General features: G+C 39.1%; 1 protein-coding gene across 2 annotated transcripts in view; it reads left to right on the plus strand.

Moving 5' to 3' along the window:
* The window catches only part of csrp2 (cysteine and glycine-rich protein 2), a 53458-nt gene that overhangs the window by 18434 nt on the left and 10774 nt on the right, over window positions 1–24250 (plus strand). For both annotated transcript variants that reach the window (XM_028818172.2, XM_051919622.1), the window contains exon 2: window positions 12901–13019. In XM_028818172.2, coding sequence (XP_028674005.1) covers window positions 12908–13019 — 112 coding nt within the window. In that variant the 5' untranslated portion in view covers window positions 12901–12907. The remainder of the gene's footprint in view (window positions 1–12900; window positions 13020–24250) is intronic.

The following is a 24250-nucleotide window of genomic DNA, read 5'->3' on the forward strand; positions in this document are numbered from 1 at the left end:
ATATTATTATTTTTCGCACACACAGTTGTGAAAATGTGGAACCAAAATTATGAATTTGTGTAATACTATAGCAGTGTTTTATCTCTGTTATTTATAATATACTAGCAAAATACCCGCGCTTCACAGCGGAGAAGTAGTGTGTTAAAGAGGTTATGAAAAAGAAAAGGAAACATTTTAAAAATAACATAACATGATTGTCAATGTAATTGTGTTGTCATTGTTATGAGTGTTGCTGTCATATATATATATATATATATACAGTGGTATGAAAAACTATTTGCCCCCTTCCTGATTTCTTATTCTTTTGCATGTTTGTCACACAAAATGTTTCTGATCATCAAACACATTTAACCATTAGTCAAATATAACACAAGTAAACACAAAATGCAGTTTGTAAATGGTGGTTTTTATTATTTAGGGAGAAAAAAAAATCCAAACCTACATGGCCCTGTGTGAAAAAGTAATTGCCCCCTGAACCTAATAACTGGTTGGGCCACCCTTAGCAGCAATAACTGCAATCAAGCGTTTGCGATAACTTGCAATGAGTCTTTTACAGCGCTCTGGAGGAATTTTGGCCCACTCATCTTTGCAAAATTGTTGTAATTCAGCTTTATTTGAGGGTTTTCTAGCATGAACCGCCTTTTTTAAGGTCATGCCATAGCATCTCAATTGGATTCAGGTCAGGACTTTGACTAGGCCACTCCAAAGTCTTCATTTTGTTTTTCTTCAGCCATTCAGAGGTGGATTTGCTGGTGTGTTTTGGGTCATTGTCCTGTTGCAGCACCCAAGATCGCTTCAGCTTGAGTTGACGAACAGATGGCCGGACATTCTCCTTCAGGATTTTTTGGTAGACAGTAGAATTCATGGTTGCATCTATCACAGCAAGCCTTCCAGGTCCTGAAGCAGCAAAACAACCCCAGACCATCACACTACCACCACCATATTTTACTGTTGGTATGATGTTCTTTTTCTGAAATGCTGTGTTCCTTTTATGCCAGATGTAACGGGACATTTGCCTTCCAAAAAGTTCAACTTTTGTCTCATCAGTCCACAAGGTATTTTCCCAAAAGTCTTGGCAATCATTGAGATGTTTCTTAGCAAAATTGAGACGAGTCCTAATGTTCTTTTTGCTTAACAGTGGTTTGCGTCTTGGACATCTGCCATGCAGGCCATTTTTGCCCAGTCTCTTTCTTATGGTGGAGTCGTGAACACTGACCTTAATTGAGGCAAGTGAGGCCTGCAGTTCTTTAGACGTTGTCCTGGGGTCTTTTGTGACCTCTCGGATGAGTCGTCTCTGCGCTCTTGGGGTAATTTTGGTCAGCCGGCCACTCCTGGGAAGGTTCACCACTGTTCCATGTTTTTGCCATTTGTGGATAATGGCTCTCACTATGGTTCGCTGGAGTCCCAAAGCTTTAGAAATGGCTTTATAACCTTTACCAGACTGATAGATCTCAATTACTTCTGGTTCTCATTTGTTCCTGAATTTCTTTGGATCTTGGCATGATGTCTAGCTTTTGAGGTGCTTTTGGTCTACTTCTCTGTGTCAGGCAGCTCCTATTTAAGTGATTTCTTGATTGAAACAGGTGTGGCAGTAATCAGGCCTGGGGGTGGCTACGGAAATTGAACTCAGGTGTGATACACCACAGTTAGGTTATTTTTTAACAAGGGGGCAATTACTTTTTCACACAGGGCCATGTAGGTTTGGATTTTTTTTCTCCCTAAATAATAAAAACCATCATTTAAAAACTGCATTTTGTGTTTACTTGTGTTATATTTGACTAATGGTTAAATGTGTTTGATGATCAGAAACATTTTGTGTGACAAACATGCAAAAGAATAAGAAATCAGGAAGGGGGCAAATAGTTTTTCACACCACTGTATATATATATATATATATATATATATATATATATATATATATATACATCTACATATACACATATCTACATATATATATATACACACATACATACACACACACACATATATATATACATATATATATTTACATATCTACATATATATATTTACATATATATTTACATATCTATCTATATATATATATATATATATATATATACATATTACGATTGTTATAGTTCTCTTTGTATACCACGTTGTCAGTTCAGCACTCCGGTTGTAATATGACCAAGCTGTGCAAGCACACTCTTGAGAATGCAACATATAGTTGTACAGGAGAAAAGCAATTTTGCCTCAAATCAATGGCAACCTTTTGTAGGTCTAAGAACTTAATTTAAACTTTAGGTTTACACGGTGCTTTGTTTCCGACGTGCTGCGTTCAGTCAGTTCACGTGAGCCGCTCTCTTGTGTGATGTTGCGATGTCCACGGCTTTATTTAATGTTAGCCAAGACCTGGCACTTCAAAGTTTCTCGCTACAGCAATTTTAACTCTGTTACAAAGTGATCCAAATCTTGTTTATACCTCGTGTCTTCTTATTAAACTTGTATCTCGCGAATATGGTATTGCAAACGGCAGCGGGAGCGTTTCTATAAACTTAATTTAAACTTACGGTTTACACCGTGCTTTGCTTCTTATTGTTTCACTGCCTTCTCAATTGTGTAATGAATGTTTTCTTCAGCGCTCTTTGGGACTCTTCCTTGTTTTGTACGTACTGCATTCACAGTCAGTTCACGTGATTACGTGGGAGGCATGATGACTGTGAGCTGCAGTCCATTACAGTATATGGACAAAAAAGAGGTTCCAGTTATGACCGTTACGCTTTGAATTTCGAAATGAAACCTGCCTAACTTTTGTAAGTAAGCTGTAAGGAATGAGCCTGCCAAATGTCAGCCTTCCACCTACACGGGAAGTTGGAGAATTAGTGATGAGTCAGTCAGTCAGTCAGTGAGGGCTTTACCTTTTATTAGTATAGATATAGACATACATATATACATACATACATTCACATATATTTTCACGGCATTCGTAGTCTGAATCACAATCTGATTGTATGGGTGGATACCTACCAGGTAACGCTTATGGTCGGCCAGCAAGTCAGCTAACATCCGCCACGGTGCCTTCAGTTGTGAGAAGCAGATCATAGAATGGTTGAAAATAGTTTACTGTCAAATAATGCAAAGAGTACGCGACATGTGTTTCGCCCTAATTCTGGGCTCATCAGGTGTACACACTCACTTCATTCCCTTACGGGTATCAAACCTCGGACGTCAGCGCTAGAGGCGAAGCCTCTAACATTGCACCACGGCGTGTGGTTCGTTTGTTTGACAGCATGTAGATCGGAGTAATTACATTCACGGCATTCGTAGTCTGAATCACAATCTGATTGTATGGGTGGTTACCTACCAGGTAACGCTTATGGTTGGCCAGCAAGTCAGCTAACATCCGCCACGGTGCCTTCAGTTGTGAGAAGCAGATCATAGAATGGTTGAAAATAGTTTACTGTCAAATAATGCAAAGAGTACGCGACATGTGTTTCGCCCTAATTCTGGGCTCATCAGGTGTACACACTCACTTCATTCCCTTACGGGTATCAAACCTCGGACGTCCGCGCTAGAGGCGAAGCCTCTAACATTGCACCACGGCGTGTGGTTCGTTTGTTTGACAGCATGTAGATCGGAGTAATTACATTCACGGCATTCGTAGTCTGAATCACAATCTGATTGTATGGGTGGTTACCTACCAGGTAACCATTGTGGTTGGCCAGCAAGTCAGCTAACATCTGCCACGGTGCCCTCAGTTGTGAGAAGCAGATCATAGAATGGTTGAAAATAGTTTACTGTCAAATAATGCAAAGAGTACGCGACACGTGTTTCGCCCTAATTCTGGGCTCAACAGGCGTACACACTCACTGCATATAGCCAAATTCCCGCGCTTCGCAGCGGTGAAGTATTGCTTTTAAATTTTAATTAAGAAGAAAAGAAAACCTTTTTAAATTGAGGGAAAATATACCAATGACAATTTGTTAAGGATCTGTTTTTTTGTGAAGCTGCCTTTACACAGCCTGTCCGCTGTTTTATAAACGAACGCCATATAAGGCCGTCCTTTCTCCTTCCTTAGCGGTTCTGTATTGTTTTATTGTTCGTTTATTACGATTGTTATAGTTATTGTGTAGGTATTTGAGACTCACTTTTCTGTTCAGGTACCCATTTCCTTTATGTAATCTGCGGATTCTCCGCTATTTTTTGTTCGTTTATTACGATTATAGTTATTTATTGATTCCCTTCTTTAGCTGACTGCCTGCTCATATAAGGTGCTCTGCTGTTTTTTTGTGAAGCAGTCTTTACACAGCTTCTCCACTGTTTTATAAACGAACGCCATATAAGGCCATCCTTTTTCCTTGCTTCGCCAAGGAAGCAGCCTTTTTATTTAATCCACGGGTTCTCCGCTGTTTTATTGTTCGTTTATTACGATTGTTATAGTTCTCTTTGTATACTACGTTGTCAGTTCAGCACTCCGGTTGTAATATGACCAAGTGGTGCAAGCTTACTGTTGAGAATGCAACGTATATTTGTACAGGAGAAAAGCAATCTTGCCAAACTCGCTCGCTTCTTATTGTTTCGTTGCCTTCTCAATTGTGTAATGAATGTTTTCTTCAGCGCTCTTTGGGGCTCTTCCTTGTTTTCTACGTACTGCGTTGACAGTCAGTTCACGTGATTACGTGGGAGGTGTGATGATGCGATACGCAACTCCGCCTCCCACGGCCAGCGAGCTGTAGTCCATTACAGTATATGGACAAAAAAGAGGTTCCAGTTATGACCGTTACGCTTTGAATTTCGAAATGAAACCCGCCTAACTTTTGTAAGTAAGCTGTAAGGAATGAGCCTGCCAAATTTCAGCCTTCCACCTACACGGGAAGTTGGAGAATTAGTGATGAGTCAATCAGTCAGTCAGTCAGTGAGGGCTTTGCCTTTTATTAGTATATATATATATATATATATATATAAAATTTATATTTTTATATGTATATGTAAAATATATTTTTATATATAATATATTTCTCTTCTGGTTCGTCCTGCTTCCACTTCAAAACTGGTCCCGCCCTCACACAGCTGACACGGCATTTCTCGATTCCTATTCGTCCTCTTCCAAACCCTTCCCCACGCTGTCTGCAGCTCCTCTTCAAAACCGGTCCCACCCACGCAGCCGACACGGCATCACTCTATTCCTATTCGTCCTCTTCCAAACCCTTCCCCACGCTGCCTGCGGCCTCCCATACACCTTGCTATTTTCATTATACTGCAACGGTTGTTTCCTAAGCCTTTGTTATAAAATGAATGACAGTATCTTCTCAGTCGATGGTTTTTTGTACAACGTCATCTCTGTTCCGGGATCCGGCAACTGCCTGTTCCTATCGGTGGGTTATTTCTTGACACAAACGGTTGACGAAGGCAATGCACTCTCACTACAACATAGGGCACTATACTGGCCTGCTGAGCGTAATACATCCAACAAGTACTCGAGGTGCTGCCACAATGGTAAAGTAGCTTTACCGCCTTTGCGGGAGCCACCTGTGTCTTTACAACAGCTTCTTACACAGCAAACATCAGAAGCTAAAAATTATGGTGAACACATTCGAGAATACAACTCTTCTCTAGCGTTTGCTTCCATGGGTGCACAGATAACTCAACCTCCTGGCCACAGACCATACTGTTTTAAAATACACGGGCAAAATTATCACCAAATCTCTCCACTATACGCTAACACTTCTACCTCTCCAGGATATGGACAGTTGTATGTTTTTGACACAGCGTAAGCTACTGAAGTACGCTTACAAAATAAAGCAAACTCTGCATGCAGCAAAAATTTACTTCTCCAGCTAGATTCCATGCTCCGAATCATCAACCCCTTCACTAAATTATACAAACGCATGCATAAAATCGCTCAGTCCAATCCAACAGCATCTGTACAAATATTTTTCAAGGAAAACCCTAGGCAGGATTTACGACGATACAATGCCCCAACGTGTCACACCGATGTTGCAGCGATTTTCGTCGGAGAAGATGGCGAACCGCCTGCTGAAAGGGACATTTGCATCTATCCCATAGGCAACTCCTGTAAACAGATTTCCACGCTCCATATGAAATGCGATCCTATGGTTTACCCACTTTTATTCCCTTACGGAGACATTGGCTGGCACAAAGATTTACAACATGTTCCCGATAAAAGAAGCGCCAAGCTAATAAGACTTACTCAATGCCAATTTTACACGTACAGATTAGCAATGAGGAATACATTTAGTATTTTGCACTCCAGCGGCAAACTATTCCAACAGTATGTCATAGATGCGTATGTTAAAACAGAGGGCGTGCGTCTCAACTATCTCAGATTACATCAACAAGATCTGCGCGTGGAACAATACAAAGGACTATCAGACACACTGCAAGCAAACGCTGAAAATAACGTACGTGTAGGCAAAATGATCATATTACCGTCCACATTTCCAGGAAGTCCAAGATACATGCAACAGAACTATCAGGATGCCATGGGAATAGTACATAAATTCGGAAAGCCTGATTTATTTATCACTTTCACATGTAATCCTGCTTGGCCGGAAATTCTACTTGCACTGTCAGATACCCAAAGTCCAGAGCACAGACCCGATACCAGTCTTCAGCCACGGTCAGTTGCAGTTTTCTAGGGTTAGATCTTTCTACTCATTATCTGTCTTCTCCACCAAAACACCTATGCACAACTGCGTCTTTCAAGAAGTATTTATCAGGGTTCCCACGCGTCCTGGAAAACCTGAAAATTTTGAGGGTTATTTTCCAGTCATTGAAATGACCTGGGGCCTCATGTATAACGCCGTGCGTAGAACTCACACTATAACATGGCGTAAGCACAAAAGCGGGATTGTGCGTACGCACAGAAAAATCCAGATGCAGGAATCTGTGCGCACGCATACTTTCACGTTCTTCTACTACATAAATCCCGATCAGCGTGAAAAGTAACGCACGTGCACGCGCCTTCTGTCCCGCCCCAACTCCTCCCAGAATTACGCCTCTTTTAATATGCAAATCAATATAAATAGCCTTCTGAGAAAAGACAATGAGAAAAGCACGGGGGAAAATATAAGAATTTCAGCGAATACCAAGTGGAGGCAAAGGAAAAACGTACTATTTGTTGGTTTAAACAGTGGTATAATCAACAAAAGGAAGCTGATCGAGTGACAGAGTGTCGGAGAAACTCGAAGGCTCAACTTCACAAAGTCGCACAGTGCCCGAAATAAAAAAGAAATCACATATCAAAGTCGCCGTGAAAAAGCGAGTCGTAGCCCTCCGTCTGAGTGTCATATGAAAGCTTATTAGGGTACAGACAAAAAAAAGGCACACAGTGGGGAAAAAAGCACGAAATGTCAACTTTAATCTCGAAATTTCCACTTTAATCACGTAGTTTATTTTACCATTAAAGTAGAACATCATGAACTGCATCTTAAAATCGTTTAATTTACTAGTTTCTCAAATCCCATTGTAACTAAAGTGGCATATTAAATGCTTTGTTCTGTATTTGATCTTCTATGTGCTCTATGTGTATGAATCACTACCTGCTTTTTAAACGGGCTTTCTCTTTCTCCGACAGGACACATAATCCATTACATTCTTGATATTACAGCTCTCTGAATAATTAAAATACGAGATGTATACGTGATATCTTTTTCATGATGATAGGAATGAAAGCATGTTATTAAACATGGGAACACGGTGGCGCAGTGCTTGTTCATGTCTCACGCAAGAGGCTTGCTGCGCCATGCGCAACCTTCAATGAAATAATTTATCACAGAAGTACTGTCTCTTTCAAACGTACTAACCTCCAATTCCTGTCCTTACTTTTCTTTCTCCAAAAACTCAATCACCACACAATAAGCTATGTAATAGACGTGAAGCCATCTGTAAGCTTAGAACTTCGATTCTTCAAAACTTTTAAGGAACATTGAAATATCTTAGTAGTACGTGTTTAATTATTATATCCGTCTATCTTTCCAGTGTCGCGTCAGCACCAGCAATAATACAGCGCAAGGCAGGAACAATTACTGAACTAGCTAGCGCTGCGGCACCGTGTCCTCACATGTTTAATTATTAACAATACAGATTATTTAAATGAAGTTAAAGTTTAATCTGTATAATATAATCAACATGTTTTGCTGCATTTCGTCTTAGAAATGAATACCGTCATCACATGTAAATACGCGCTTTATAAAGTGGCGCAGGTTGTGCAATATTATAACTGTAGTGCAAGTTTACAGTGGGGTAATTGTACTTATAAGTCCAAACATTTCTACAGGGACCACTTGATGGACTGATTTAGTGCGTTTAGAGTTCTTGGGATTAAACTGTTTCTAAACCGCGAAGTCCGTACAGGGACTAAAGCGTTTGCTGTGGCTCAGGCAGCATCTGCTTCATGCTGTGTACCGATAATTCTCTTTCCAATCAGCTGCTGCTGTGATTTCCCACTCGGATACAGTGAAATAAATACTCCGAGTGGTGCAGTGAGAGTAATGTGGAAAAAGATGATCTGCTGTGGCAACCCTTAACGGGATCAGCTGAAAGAAGATGCAGTGAGAGTTACAACGCTAAAGCAGTTATGGTATTTGGAATACTATGGCTATTCCCTGGACCATTATATTGCTACAGGTTAATTACAATCAGATGCATTACACTAATAAACAATATGCAGTTAATTTCAGTGTATTTATAAAGCCGCGCCAGGAATGTGGGTCTAAGAAAGAAAGGGTGATCACACAGGAACAGTAGCACTGCTTTGACGCTGGGTGCCGCCAGTCTGCAAAACCGGGCGGATAAATTGCGTACGCAAAGGAATGAGTTACCGTGGAAATGTGCGTGGCTTTACGCCAAGTTTAGGTTTTATACATCGCGATTTGAGCGTGGAAAGGTTCATACGCAACATTTCTGTGCGTACGCACCGTTTATACATGAGGCCCCTGGAAACTGATCGAAATGGCCAAATGTCCTGGAAATAATCTTTCTTGTCCTGGAATTTTATTTCTGTTTTCGCTTTTTAATTTTTCTGTTTGAAACAGTTTGCTGTTCGTAAGTCTAGATATGATGACAGCTGAGCTAGGTCGTGGCCTCTGCTGCGTAATGTCTCCACCTACTGAGACATGTATAGGCAATTATATTTATAAATGATTCTTTGACTGGTGGCTCATTTGATGGAGTATTGCCAAAACCCCTCTTGCAGCATTGCAGAAATGCCAGAATGCGATATGTCCAATACCTTGATGATGAAAGAAAGAAGAAAAAGGAAACTGAAAATGACAAGCAAAGAGAAGAGCTCCGCTCTGAAATCACAAAAGTGGCAGCAAAGAGACAGAAAATAATCACTAGCATTGAGGCAATGCAAGAAGAAGCAGATGCAATGGCAGAGAAGGCTGAGAGAAAACAGGACTTTACACTGCTCACAAAATCTAATGCCTATCGTAAAAGTGTTGCTGAAAAAAAGAAAGAGGTCATCGGTCTGGATGCAGTTTTATCAGACCTCAAGGAGCAACACCAGCATTGTTTCTAAACCTAGGCCTACACCAGATGCCTTTTTCATAGGTTACACTACAGTGACTTATAGATTGTTTGTTTTTTTTTTTTTTTCCAATATACTGGAGTTCAGGCTCTTATCCTTTGTTCCTAGTATTCTTTCTAGTTTAACCAAGTTTTCAACTCAGGAATTGATGGCAAGGCTATCATGATTTAAAATGGATGTATTTTGCATGTTTTCCCACAATGATAAGTTCTTTATTATAATCTTTGTCGTTGACTTATGCAAATTCTACAGCTGCTGTATTCCCAGTAAAGCTACCAGTTGAAAGTTAACTCTGACTTTGTTTTGTCGCGTGCCAATTGTTGCATATATAAGTGTTATAGGCATCATACACATGATATAGGCAATAAACTGGCTTTATGCAGTTTTGTTTAATACAAACATTGTACATAAATTTATTTGATACAAACAATGACATATGTAATATGCAAGTAACTTTTACTGAAATTAGGTCACTATGGTAGCCTATTTCATGGTGTGATCAACAGCTCTATACTGAACATTATGGAATTGCTCAGTATATGTCAGTGTTTGGATAGTTTTCCACAATCCAAGAGGTATTTATTTCTTTAAAAGAGTTTTGCAGTTTAAAACAGTGTGTAACAAAAAGAGGTCAAACAACTCCATTATACATCAGTGCATTAATTGGTGTTGCCTTTATGTAATTTAGCATATCGGTGACACTAAGTCCCTGCATAATCAAAGAGAAATTAAAATGGCGTTAAGCCTGCGACTAAAGTGTATGACTGTATGACCAGATCCTGTCATGAATTTCTGGAAAAAGCTCCTGGAAATGTCCTGGAAAATGATTCCTTAAAAAGAGTGGGAACCCTGTTTATTTCTTCTTGATTTCTGAATGCTTTTCTCACCGTTTTCCGTTCCTATTCTTACACCGCTGTATGCTATGGTGGGCGTCGATTAGAATAGAGATTATTCCATTATTTAAGGTTAATTAGTATTCACTTGCGAGTATCTCCAATTTTCTTTTTTTTTTTTTTTTTCTCTCAGAAAAAATAAATGATTGATCTCAAGGGGTAGTTGCAGTTTTTCAGCAGTATTAACAGTGGTCCGATAATAAGTGAATTAATTACATTTATATAGTGCTTTTCTGACCTACTCGAAGCACTTTACATTGACAGTGGGGGACCACTTCAACCAATACCAATGTGTAACATCCACCTTGATGATGTAAAATCAGCCTTTCTTATGCCAGTATGCTCATAACACATTAGCTATCAGATGGCGAAGGGGGGTGAGAGACAGCCAGTTGGAGACGAGTGATGATTAGTGATCAGAATGGACAAAACTGTGATGATTAAATTTTCTAGTACATCGAGAGACGCCTTATTTTTAGATCTATAACGAACTTACAAAATCTCTGGAGTTAATGAACCATGCTTAAAATTCAAGCACAAAGGTTCAGCACAACAATAAACACTACCAAATCAAAATATTGCTAGGTTTGCCAAACTAATTATGGTTAAGATGCAGTGTTCATTTAAGTTGCTTATTAATTATTCTGGGTTTCTGCAAGACATTTTGTTTTTAAGCAACATGTAAATGTTCTTATCCCAAATGTATAACCAATGAAAATATCACGTGCATTCTAAACAAAAAAGATTGTGCTATCAGCCATACAAAGATGGAGCATATCTAACTTACATTACATATACTTTACTGTGACAGATGTTAGGTACTGTATATGTAGGTAGTTTCTATTGTTGTACAGTATGTTAGTGTGTACTACCTTTTATTTACTAAGAAAACAAGAACACTATATAACATTTTGCTGGCAGTCTTGTAGCAGATGGCACCAGGTCCTTGTGTTCGGCCTTATTCGCTCATTTCTCATTTGAGTGTTTAGTATTTTATTTTGATGTATTTTTGTAAAGTCATGTCAATCATCACCTTTAAACACCACAGGCTTAAAGAGTGACAGGTCAAACTGTCTGTCTGTGACCGCTGGTATGGTGGGAAGACTCATGAGGATAGTGATTCTCCCTTGAAAATGAAGAGGATAAGTGGTGTCTGATTGAGATTAACACTGGGACCTGATCAGGGTCCTTTTTATTAATATATTTATATATTTTGTTTGTCCCAGTAATGCAGAAATTTAGGAAACTGAATTGGTTTGTCAAATTAAAAAAAACACCTGCATACAAATTCAATAAACAATCCAACAGCTGTCAGTGTGACTGTGTTGAGAAATTTTAAGACATACAATCTTCTGTTCTACTACATCCCAAAAGTCTCCTATTGATGGACACTGAAGACGACTGAAACCTTTGTCATTTTTATGAAAATAGTTTGAGACAACTTTTACTTTGACACTGGGGCATTATCATGCTGGGAATAGCCATTAGAAAGGGTAAACATGGTCCGCAATAATGCTTAAATAGGACATGACATTCATGTGATTGTTTTTAATGGGCCCAAATGTGCCAAGAAAACATTCCCCATGCCAATACACCACCAGCCTGGGCTGTTGACACAAGGCAGGTTGGATGCATGAATTCATGCTGTTGGTGCCAAATTCTGACCATACCATTTCTGTGCCTCCACAGAAATAAAAATTCATCAAACCAGTCCAAAGTTTGTCTTTAGCTGTGCAGTTTTGGTGAGCTTGTGTACTGTAGTCTTAACTTATTTCTGAATGATAGGAGTGAAACCTGACGTAATCTCTTGCTGTTGTTGTAGCCTTTCTACCTCACGTTTGATGTATTGTACATTCCAAGATGCTACTATACTCACCACAGTTATACACATTGGTTATGAGTTACTATAGCCTTTCTTCTCTGACCACACTCCAATAAAGAGTTTCTATCCGTAGAACTGTCACTCACTAGATGTGTTCTTTGCACCATTCTGTGTAAAACAGGTGTGTGTGTGATAGTTTATTTTGTATAGCCCAAAATCACACAGGAAGTGCCGCAATGGGCTTTAACAGGCCCTGTCTCTTGACAGCCCCCCAGCCTTGACTCTCTAAGAAGACAAGGAAAAACTCCCAAAAAAACCTAGTAGGGAAAATTGAAGAAACCTTGGGAAAGGCAGTTCAAAGAGAGAATGTTATGATAGACAACAGTCCCAGGAGATCTGCAGTTACAGAAATATTCCAACAGTCAAACATGCCATAGTTGAAATCGGAGATTCCCCCCAAATTCTGGTGTTTGTTGTTTGCATATATTTTTGTTTGTAGCTTAGAAAAAGTTGCTAAAGCTGAGGTGACCTAGTCAGCCCAACTTGGCATGTTGTCACTGTAACACTAGGGAAAAATGGAGTGTCTGAAGCTCAATGTTACGGCAGTATGATAAAGCAAGTAACATCTTGTGTATTTACACTAACAGTTTCATTTTATCCCTTATGTCCAGCATTACAATGCCTAACTGGGGTGGAGGAAACAAATGCAGTGCTTGCCAGAGAACAGTGTACCATGCGGAAGAGGTATGCTGTGATGGAAAGAGCTTCCACAAGAGTTGTTTTCTTTGTAGTAAGTACTAGTTCTGCATTCTTCAATATTCTGCAGTTACAGACTGATATTAGCAGTGTTTTGTGCAAGCAAGTCTCTAACTACAGTACTGTTACAGTAGTTGTTTGGCTATTGTCATGTCATTTTCTTTTTATTTGGCCTTCTCTATTTAGGAGCTACTGTTTTTGTTCCAATTTGTGTAATATCAAGATCAAATTTATAGCTTTTCATTTGATTAATATTATCTATGTGAAAGTATGATGTGCTTTTTATCTGGGTAGGCAGCTGCAGGTGTCAACTTTAATTTATCTCGCATTGTTGAGTTTTGATTGTCTTTATGTACCCTTATATGTAGATTGCAATGGTCCAAAGTAGGAATGCACCATTGCTTCTAATTGGCCTTTTAATACAAGAGTTTATATGATTATTTGTCTCTGGTTTTTGTCTTGTGTGTCAGGGCTGCCAGCATGATCTAAATGGTGCTTTTTCCTTTTTAAATAAAATTCCACTAAGCTTCTGTCATTTAAATTCATAGTGTTGGGAATCTGATTCACATTAGTGTAGTCATCCCCGTAACAATCAGTCACACATTGATGCCTCTTCACGCAGGGCTTTGTAAGCTTCTCTGGCAGCTACTGCTGATGGATGAGCACTTCCATTATCTCATTCTAGTTTTCAATTGTATCCAGATGTTTTTGGATCCATTTCTGATCATTGTGCTGTAGGGTGGGTTTAAAATGACTTTAATTTGTTTACTTTAAAAACTTTGACCATAAATTGTATAATTTGTGGAGTGTGTTTTTTTTTTTTTTTTTTTTTTTTTTTTTTTCCCCCTTGGTATGCTTGGTGGGTTCTTAGGTAGTCATTGAGAGAAGTTCAGAATCCCACTTAAGTATGATTTGCTGATCACTTTTATTAACTGTACAGTTAGGAGCTGTACAGATCACTGATTTTAAGACAAAAATAGAAGATTAAGTTTAAAAAATGATCAAGAAAGTCTACACAATGCATCTTTATGGAAAAGTGTTACAGACTGTCACAGGCAAAGACACTAAAGTATTGTTTGAAATTTTCAGAGCTGCTTTTTTTTTTTTTTTTTTTTTATAAATTCACAGTACTGTCTTTGTTGAAACTTAATAGCATTTCCATGAGGCTGGTGTCATGCACTATAGTCTAAAACCAAAAGCTGTTAGGAAGGAGAGTTGAGTCAGTGTGTGCTTGAAATATTAGCTGGTATCCTGCTCTGACTTTTTGCCACATTTTTATAGCAGAAATTTTAATCTTTTTAACTTGGTTTGTCTCACTTTAATTATTAAAACAGAAACCCGTTCTTTGAATAACAAAGCTGTGAAGATTCGTCTTAGATAGCAGAGTTGATCTGTTGTTCTTGGAAGAAAATCTGAAAATGGGCCCCATTGTGTTGAGTAAACATCACAGGCTGTTGTTTAATTCAATAAAAGAACTTTCCACACTAGGATTACTTTAAGAGGTTATTTGTAGTAACATGAAAGCTTTTGGTCATTCTGCTGTTGAAGATTGGACTCATAAATAGTTTTTCCCTTTCCATAGTGATGTAAAGTGAATAAAGAATGCCATGGAGCTAACAGAACAGAGCTAGACAGTGATTATGCAGTTTAACCATATCTATTATCAGTGATGATAAAATCTTATTCTAACCATTCTTGCACACAGTCACATCCAGAAACTCACTATTCCAAACTAAAGCAAACCGAGTCTTGTGCAAAGCATACATATTTGCAGTCTAAACTCTTTGTATCTCAATGCAATGTAGTATTGAAGTGTGTTTTCATCTTAAAATATTTTAATACAATTTCTGCAAATGTTGGATTTTACTGATGTATACTAATCTAGTTCAATGTAGAGAAAAGCCAAGCAAAATGACACCTTTTGTTAGCCAATAAAAGGTGTCATTTTGCTTGGCTTTTCTCTACATTCATAATGGCTAACACGGTACAACACCCTAGTACTAATCTAGTTCAAGAAATTGATCACTATAATTCTAACAGCAAAAGTCACATGTGCACAAGTCTTCTAGGGCTATGAATCTCCTAAGGCAAATTGTTAAAACTTGGGACCACTTGATATTGCCCAGTTTTCTTTAGCTAATACGGGTGTTTGCTGTAGAGGTTGCATCTCCCTGACTATTAACACTTAATGTTCCACGCCAAAGAGCGCGTTTTCTATTAAACTGCTACAGTTACCTCACTCTGCTATGCACCATCTGGATTTCCACCTAATAAGGTGCTATCACTCAGTCGAATGACACTTGTGTTGGTATATCCATTCTCTGAGAGATTTCAGTCCTTGTAATGTTTCTCATTTTGGTCATTTACAAAAATTACCATAAGTCAAATTGTTGCCATTAGTTTTTGTGCGTAGATAAGGTTAATGAGTAGTACAGATTTATACTTTTATAGTCTAGTGTTGACATTAGATCCTTGCGCTCTCTACAAAAACAAAGCCATGGGTTTAACTTTTTAATTCCAAAGCAGGAACCCTGTTGCCCATGGTGTGACCCATAACCAAAGGCTATACACTAACAACTGAAGAGAGTCCATGTTGGAGTTGGGCTATGGTCCCATATTGAGTCCAGCCTCACTAAATAATTGCAAGGAGCACAAGCAGAGGCTGAGTGAAAATGGATTGCATCAGTCTCCAGGAAGTTGAGTTAACTGATCAGTATTTCCACAGTCATTTATGCTAACAAAAAAGAGCCACTGTGTGAAACCTCAAATGTTGTAAATGAAGTATACAGCAGTCCATAGGAAGATGCAAAATTTGAGAAGAGGAGAAGCATCTAAAAAAATACATAAAGCACAGTCATCCTTCTCTCTTGTGTGCTAGTGAATCACTCTGTGGGCCCTGAAGAGTGAAGACTTTAAAACAATATATTGGTTTCATCCTAGGAAGCAAAGTAGTAGTGCTTTATGCCTTTGAATCCAAAACTGGGCATTACCTCATAGCTAGGGTCACGCCGGTGAACATATTAGCATACAGTTAGGTCCATAAATAATTTGGACAGACAACTTTTTTTTCTAATTTTGGTTCTGTACATTACCACAATGAATTTTAAATGAAACAACTCAGATGCAGTTGAAGTGCAGACTTTCAGCTTTAATTCAGTGGGGTGAACAAAACAATTGCATAAAAATGTGAGGCAACTAAAGCATTTTTTTAACGCAATCACTTCATTTCAGGGGTTTAAAAGTAATTGGACAATTGACACACAGGCTATTTCATGGGCAGGTGTGGGCAAGTCCGTTGTTATGTCATTATCAATTAAGTAGATAAAAGGCCTGGAGTTGATTTGAGGTGTGGTGCTTGCATGTGGAAGATTTTGCTGTGAACAGACAACATGCGATCAAAGGAGCTCTCCATGCAGATGAAAGAAGCCATCCTTAAGCTGCAAAAACAGAAAAAACCCATCCAAGAAATTGCTACAATATTACGAGTGGCAAAATCTACAGTTTGGTACATCCTGAGAAAGAAAGCAAGCACTGGTGAACTCAGCAACGCAAAAAGACCTGGACGTCCACAGAAGACAACAGTGGTGGATGATCGCAGAATCATTTCCATGGTGAAGAGAAACCCCTTCACAACAGCCAACCAAGTGAACAACACTCTCCTGGGGGTAGGCATATCGATATCCAAGTCTACCATAAAGAGAAGACTGCATGAAAGTAAATACAGAGGGTGCACTGCAAGGTGCAAGCCACTCATAAGCCTCAAGAATAGAAAGGCTAGATTGGACTTTGCTAAAGAACATCTAAAAAAGCCAGCAGAGTTCTGGAAAAACATTCTTTGGACAGATGAAACCAAGATCAACCTCTACCAGAATGATGGCAAGAAAAAAGTATGGAGAAGGCGTGGAACAGCTCATTATCTAAAGCATACCACATCATCTGTAAAACACAGTGGAGGCAGTGTGATGGCTTGGGCGTGCATGGCTGCCAGTGGCACTGGGACACTAGTGTTTTTATTGATGATGTGATACAGGACAGAAGCAGCCGAATGAATTCTGAGGTGTTCAGAGACATACTGTCTGCTCAAATCCAGCTAAATGCAGTCAAATTGATTGGGCGGCGTTTCATGATACAGATGGACAATGACTCAAAACATACAGCCAAAGCAACCCAGGAGTTTATTAAAGCAAAGAAGTGGAAAATTCTTGAATGACCAAGTCAGTCACCTGATCTTAACCCAATTGAGCATGCATTTCACTTGTTCAAGACTAAACTTCAGACAGGCCCACAAACAAACAGCAACTGAAAGCCGCTGCAGTAAAGGCCTGGCAGAGCATTAAAAAGGAGGAAACCCAGCATCTGGTGATGTCCATGAGTTCAAGACTTCAGGCTGTCATTGCCAGCAAAAGGTTTTCAACCAAGTATTAGAAATTAACATTTTATTTCCAGTTAATTTGTCCAATTACTTTTGAGCCCCTGAAATGAAGGGATTGTGTTTTTAAAAAAAAAAAAAAAAAAAAGCTTTATATGCCTCACATTTTTATGCAATCGTTTTATTCACCCCACTGAATTAAAGCTGAAAGTCTGCACTTCAACTGCATCGGAGTTGTTTCATTTAAAATTCATTGTGGTAATGTAAAGAACCATATTTATGGACCTAACTATGTGTTTCTGGTTGTTTGCTTTAAAAGTTTCAACTATTGTTATGAATCTTAGAAAAAGCAAAAAATTTACCATCAGTTTAATAAGAAAACTAAATGTGCAGGAGCATGTTTCATTAGTTTACAGCAGGTAATGGCACACAGCAGCTTCAAATGGTATGGTTCACACAGAGGCAGTGCCAGAGAGAGACAGAGGCACACAGGCAGCCCGAGAGAGAGAGCTGCGCGCACACACGGGCAGCGCCAGAGTGAGACAGACGCGCGCACACACACGGGCAGCGCCAGAGTGAGACAGACGCGCGCACACACACGGGCAGCGCCAGAGTGAGACAGACGCGCGCACACACACGGGCAGTGCCAGAGTGAGACAGACGCGCGCACACACACGGGCAGCGCGAGAGAGAGGGGGCTGGACTCACAAGGTAGGAAGGCAGTTAAAGAATGCACTGGGCTTGATTTTGTTTTCACTTCTATTTACAGCGATCGGTTCGTAGTGTGCATTGTTGCAATGTTACTTTTCTTGTCGGTTTATTAAATTACAGATATTTTCAAATGTTCAATTTTTTCCCTGTGCTTAAAACTCATTTATAAAAAAAAAAAAAAAAAAAAAAAAAAAAAAAGTTTTTAGCCAGCGGTTGGTAGTGCTATAGCGCAAACTATTGCAGTGTTAGTTTTCTCTGTTGTTCAAGGTTTTCTCAGTGTTCAATTTTTTTACATTTAGTTTACTATTACGCTGTGCATTCTATGGTTTAATTAACTGTATTTGTGCTTAAAAACTTAAAATATATATTTACATACAGTTTGTACAGTCTGGAACTGATTAATTGTATTTACATACAATCCTATGGGAGAAATTGCTTCGGTTCACGACCAAATCGGTTTACGATCAGAGTTTTGGAACGAATTATGGTCGTGAACCAAGGTTTCACTGTATTCTTTTCGGTTATGACGCAAGACCGCGTCCACCATCGCAAACTGTTTTACACGCCATGGTCTTAGAGTTGGTGGGCGGGTCTCCGTGAGTTTCTCTTGAGAGCGGGCACATGACCAGGCGGTGTGTATGCTTCAAGAATGAGGGTGAATGCGGCAGGACTATCTAAGAAGAATCATATTTGTCGCGAACGTGAATCGCTGTATGCAGCGTTTAAAAGTTTGCGAGGGCTATTACATGGTCTTAGCAGTGTCTATACTTCGATGTGAATTGCTGTATGCGGCGTGTAAAACGCTGTATTGTATGTTGCCCTCTCCAGAGTTGCATCTTTTCATTCACCTACAGTCGTATCATCAAAACCAACCCCATTTGGACAACTGTCTTTCAGGAAGTGTTCTCCCATCAATACATAATTATGCGGCGTTTGCTACGCCGCGGGTTGGATAGTATCGTTAATTACACCATAGAATGCACAGTGTAATAGTAAACTAATGTAAAAACATTGAATAACACTGACACAAACACCCAGGCTCCCTGCTCAGCTGCATGCGCAGGCTCTCTCTCTCAGCAGCATGCGAGCCTCTCCAGCAGCCCCCCCCCCCCCGTCTCTCGGAAGCACGCGAGCCCTCTCTCTCTCTGTAACATTGCAGCAGTTTGCGCTATAGCCTTACAATCCGATCGTTGTATAAACACTTTTTTTTTTTTTTAAATGAGTTTTAAGCACAGGGGGGAAAAAAGGAACATTTGAACAAATCCGAACTTTATTTAAAAGCCAACCAAGACAGTAATATTGCAGGAGTTCACGCTAATAGCATTACAGCCCGATCGCTGTAAACACTCTTTTTAAATGAGTTTTAAGCACATGGAAAAAAATAAACATTTGAAAAAGAGAGAAAAGTAACATTGCAACACTTTCTTCTCACCACTCTTCACTTGCTTAGAAGCCATGGTTAACTGCAAAAGCACACGAAATACTGTAGAGCACAAAGAATTCACAGGTAAAGCACGCACGTCTGACTGAGAACAATGAACAGGGAGAGGCTGAACACTTGCTTAAATACAGTAATCGGCACGCACAAACCGGAAGGGAAATGAAATAGAGCACAAAGAGTTCACAGCGAAAGCACGCACGTCTGACCGAGAACAGTGCAACAGGTGCAGAAATAATCGCGCGCACAAACCGAAAGGGAAATTGGCTGGTTCGTATACCGAGTGTGTGGTCGTGAACCGAGGCAAAAGTTTGGCAAACGTTTTGGTCGTAAACCGAGTTGTACGTGTACCGAGACGTTCGTGAACCGAGGTTCCACTGTATATTGTGAATTTTCTCTTGAAAGAAACTGGATTAGCTCCTGTGGCCACATAAGTCATTTTGGCTGATAGTAAACTATAAATGTTAAATGAACAATGATGGATAATGGAAACTGAGCACCTTATTGTAGAGTATGTACTTTAACCATAAACTTTCATATCAAAATCTGCAAAATTGCTACAGGCCCAGCTCTAGTTTGCAAAACAATTTACTTTTTTTTGTTAGAAGTTGGGCTAGTTCTGTTGGATAGTCATATTTTACAATTAAATTATTTGTTCAGTTAGAGTACTGTTTTTATTTATTTTGAGGAGAAACCCTTTGAGGGTGCATACAGTGCTAACCTAGCCATTTTTTTTTTTGCTTGTGTATTGAGATAAGCATGTGCATCACACTCACAGGTCATCTGGTATTTAAGATTTTGTCCAGTTTGATGGAGCTAATGGGAGTGGTAATTAAGTATAATTCACAGGTATATAAATCACAAGGATCTGTAAGCAAAAAGACACATTACTTGACTGACACATTAGTTACTGCTGAAATATGGGTAAAACTTTCTTGTAAAAGTAAGTTGGGACCCAAATTGGACTGTGGAAGAAATATTGTACTGATCACCCTAGGCCTAAACAAAGATTCGTATTATAAATATATATATATATTTGCAACCCAGCAGACTTATGATACTGTAAAAATTACAATGGAGCTCATGTAGTGTCTGTGTATATCTTCAAAGTAAATAAGGTTTAGCCTTCTTTCCTTATCAGTATGGAGATAACTTTACCCTGTTTTTGCTTTGCAACCAATTGCTTATCTTATGAATTGTGTACCTTTTGAATAGGTTATGCTAAATGCTCCTCTGAGATGCAAGGTGCTTCCCAGGTAATATTGAAATAGATACTTGCCCCCCACTACTCTTAGTTGTCTTTTACAGAAATTATTTATTTAATAAGTAGAACTTAATTTTGGCCTTTTAACTGTTGACCATTTGAAGTTCATGCTTGTTGATCCTTTCAATATTAACCTGTAAGAAACAGCTACTTTTTGTTTTGCATCCCAAGTGGCTAAGGATTTGTGCACTATAAACCACAAGTCTGCATGTTTTTTTCCCATTATTGACTGTTTTTAAATGTTTTTGGACACACAGAAAAATGTTGCTGATGTTCCTTTCAATTATTGTCTTTGTCTTAAGATCTTATGATGGACAAAAAAAAAATTAAGTACTTGTATTTAAGCACTTTTAATGTATATTTGGCAGATGTGTAGACATTTTGGTTGTGAGGCATTTTTTTCCTAAATGCGATTTTCTTCACACACATTATGATGGGATTCCATTGTGCTTACAAAATGAGACCTGTGGCTTTCAGTTCCCTTTCTCAACTTCCCCCAGGATTTTATATTCTGCAGTGCATTAAATAACTAATCTGGTATATCAAGTGTTTAATTTGTGAGTTTCCAGGGGAGGCGGTTGCTGCTTTTAAAGTGGCTGCTTGGGTTATTCAGCAAAAATCAGTGAGTCATTGCTGACCATATGTCCTGTGTTAATAGAAATCATTTCTGCCTAAGGTTGGGATCACATGATGTCTCTCAATGGCCAGTTGTCTCTTAGTACCAATTATCTACTCTTTTTAATTAGATTGTATTGTTTGCTTTATGACTTTTAAACATCAACCTTTAGAACTCCTTCTGGTCCATTTAGAGAGCTCAGAAAACACTGCCTGACACCCTTGATTTTCAGAAACCATTATACAGTGGCTTTCTTTTTGTTCTTTGCAATGCAGTCCATTGTTAGTCATGTTGGATATTCATGGGATTGTAATGCTATTATATAAATGTACAATAGGTTACGTGCATTTTGATTAAGAACATGGCCTTGGACTGAAAGCTCTTCTGGACATCTGTGCCCTTTCATCTTACCATATCCTAGTAGGAAGGTTAGAAGTACTGTTTTGCAGAAGTTGATACTGTTGACATCATTAACTTTGTAGTTGAACTCTTGGAGGATTTCTCTACACTTAACCCCTCAGCCCAGCCACTGGTTATATTTTTGCTGAAATTGGGCAATACAGTGCTTGGACTATCTGGAGTTTACCCATTTTCTCCACACATTTGTTTTTTGGCTTTCTTTAAACACCTTCCTATGTGACACACACTTGTATATTGGATTATCACAGTAAATTTGATCTATTGAGGACATGTTTCTTTTTGCACCAATAACCGGTAAAGGTATAATGAGCACCATCGTTGTCCACTCTTCCTTCTCCAAAGTGCTTTAGGCCCCATTCACACTATTCCAAAACATTTGACATCTGTTATGGATCATTTCTTCACACCCATTTTTAATGTGTGATGTTATGTGTTTGCTACACCAATATGCTCTGACAAAGGATCTTTTTTTTTTTTTTTTTTTTTTTTTTTTTTTAAAGCTATGCTGTCACAGTAAGATGAGTCTGCAGATAGTAAAAAAAAATTGTACATAATGTAAGAACCTGTGCTTAAGTTTGAAATATCCTGCATCATTACACAGCCTTCAATATGGTCTTGTCCATTATGCACGTAAGCAATGGCAAAAGGTAAAGGATGCCTAATGTTTTAGAATATATTTAAGGCAGCACCTTATCTATTATACAGTCATGGCCAAAATTATTGGCACCCCTGGAATTTCCCCAGAAAATGCACCATTTCTCCCAGAAAATTGTTGCAGTTACAAATGTTTTGGTGTACACATGTTTATTTCCTTTATGTGCATTGGAACAACAGGAAAAAAAGCCAAATCTGACATCATGTCACACAGAACTCCAAAAATGGGCCAGACAAAATTATTGGCACCTTTTCAAAATTGTGGGTAAATCGTTTTATTTCAAGCATATGATGCTCGTTTGAACTCGCCTGTGGCAAGAAACCGGTGTCTGCAATATAGCAATCACACCTGAAGCCAGTTAAAATGGAGAAAAGTTGACTTAACCTTTCTGTTGTGTGTCAGTGTGCCGCACTAAGCATGGAGAACAGAAAGAAGAGCAGAGAATTGTCTGAGGACTTGAGAACAAAAATTGTGGAAAAATATCAACAATCTCAAGGCTACAAGTCCATCTCCAGAGATCTTCATGTTCCTTTGTCCACTGTGCACAACATAATCAAGAAGTTCACAACACATAGCACTGTAGCTAATCTCCCTGGACGTGGACGGAAGAGAAAAATTGATAAAAGACTGCAACGAAGGATAGTCTGAATGGTGGATAAACAGCCCCAGTCAACTTCAAAACATATTCAAGCTGTTCTGCAGACTCTGGGTGCAACAGTGTCGGCTCGAACTATCCTTCGACATCTGAACAAAATGAAACGCTATGGCAGGAGAGCAAGGAGGACCCCACTGCTGACACAGAAACATAAAAAAGCCAGACTGGAGTTTGCCAAAATGTACTTGAGGAAGCCAAAATCCTTCTGGGCGAACATCTTGTGGACAGATGAGACCAAGGTAGAGCTTTTTGGTAAAGCTCATCATTCTACTGTTTACAGAAAACTGAATGAGGCCTACGAAGAAAAGAACACAGAGCCTCCACCATGTTTGACTATAGGTACTAAGATGTTTTGGGGATGTTTAGCTGCCTCTGGCACTGGATGCCTTGACTGTGTGCAAGGCATCATGAAATCTGAAGACTACCAAAAGATATTGGGGCGCAATGTAGGGCCCAGTGTCAGAAAGCTGGGTCTGCGTCAGAGGTCATGGGTGTTCCAGCAGGACAATGAACCCAAACATACCTCTAAAAGCACCCAGAAATGGTTGAAGACAAAGCGCTGGAGAGGTCTGAAGTGGCCAGCAATGAGTCCGGATCTAAATCCGATTGAACACTTATGGAGAGATCTCAAAATTGCTGTTGGGAGAAGGCGCCCTTCAAATCTGAGAGACCATGAGCAGTTTGCAAAAGAAGAGTGGTCGGAAATTCCAGTTGAGAGGTGTAACAAGCTTGTTGATGGTTCTAGGAAGTGCTTGATTTCAGTTATTTTTTCCAAAGGGCGTGCAACCAAATATTAAGTTGAGGGTGCCAATAATTTTGTCCAGCCCGGTTTTTGAGTTTTGTGTGAAATTGTCAGATTTGGCTTTTTTTCAGTTTTTTTTGTGTTCCAATGCACATAAAGAAAATAAATATGTGTATACCAAAACATTTGTAATTGCAACAATTTTCTGGGAGAAATGGTGCATTTTCTGGGAAAATTCTAGGGGTGCCGATAATTTCGGCCATGACTGTAGGGAATGCTTGTTTACTACACTGAAATTCTTTTTTGGATTGAATCAGTCTAGGGTGATTTGTTAAATAACAGCTGTTTATGATTTTTATTGTGTGTATGTATTGGAAGTTTAAACTATCCAACTT

The sequence above is a fragment of the Erpetoichthys calabaricus genome, chromosome 1 (genome assembly GCF_900747795.2).
Source record: "Erpetoichthys calabaricus chromosome 1, fErpCal1.3, whole genome shotgun sequence".
Taxonomy (NCBI): Eukaryota; Metazoa; Chordata; class Cladistia; order Polypteriformes; family Polypteridae; genus Erpetoichthys; species Erpetoichthys calabaricus.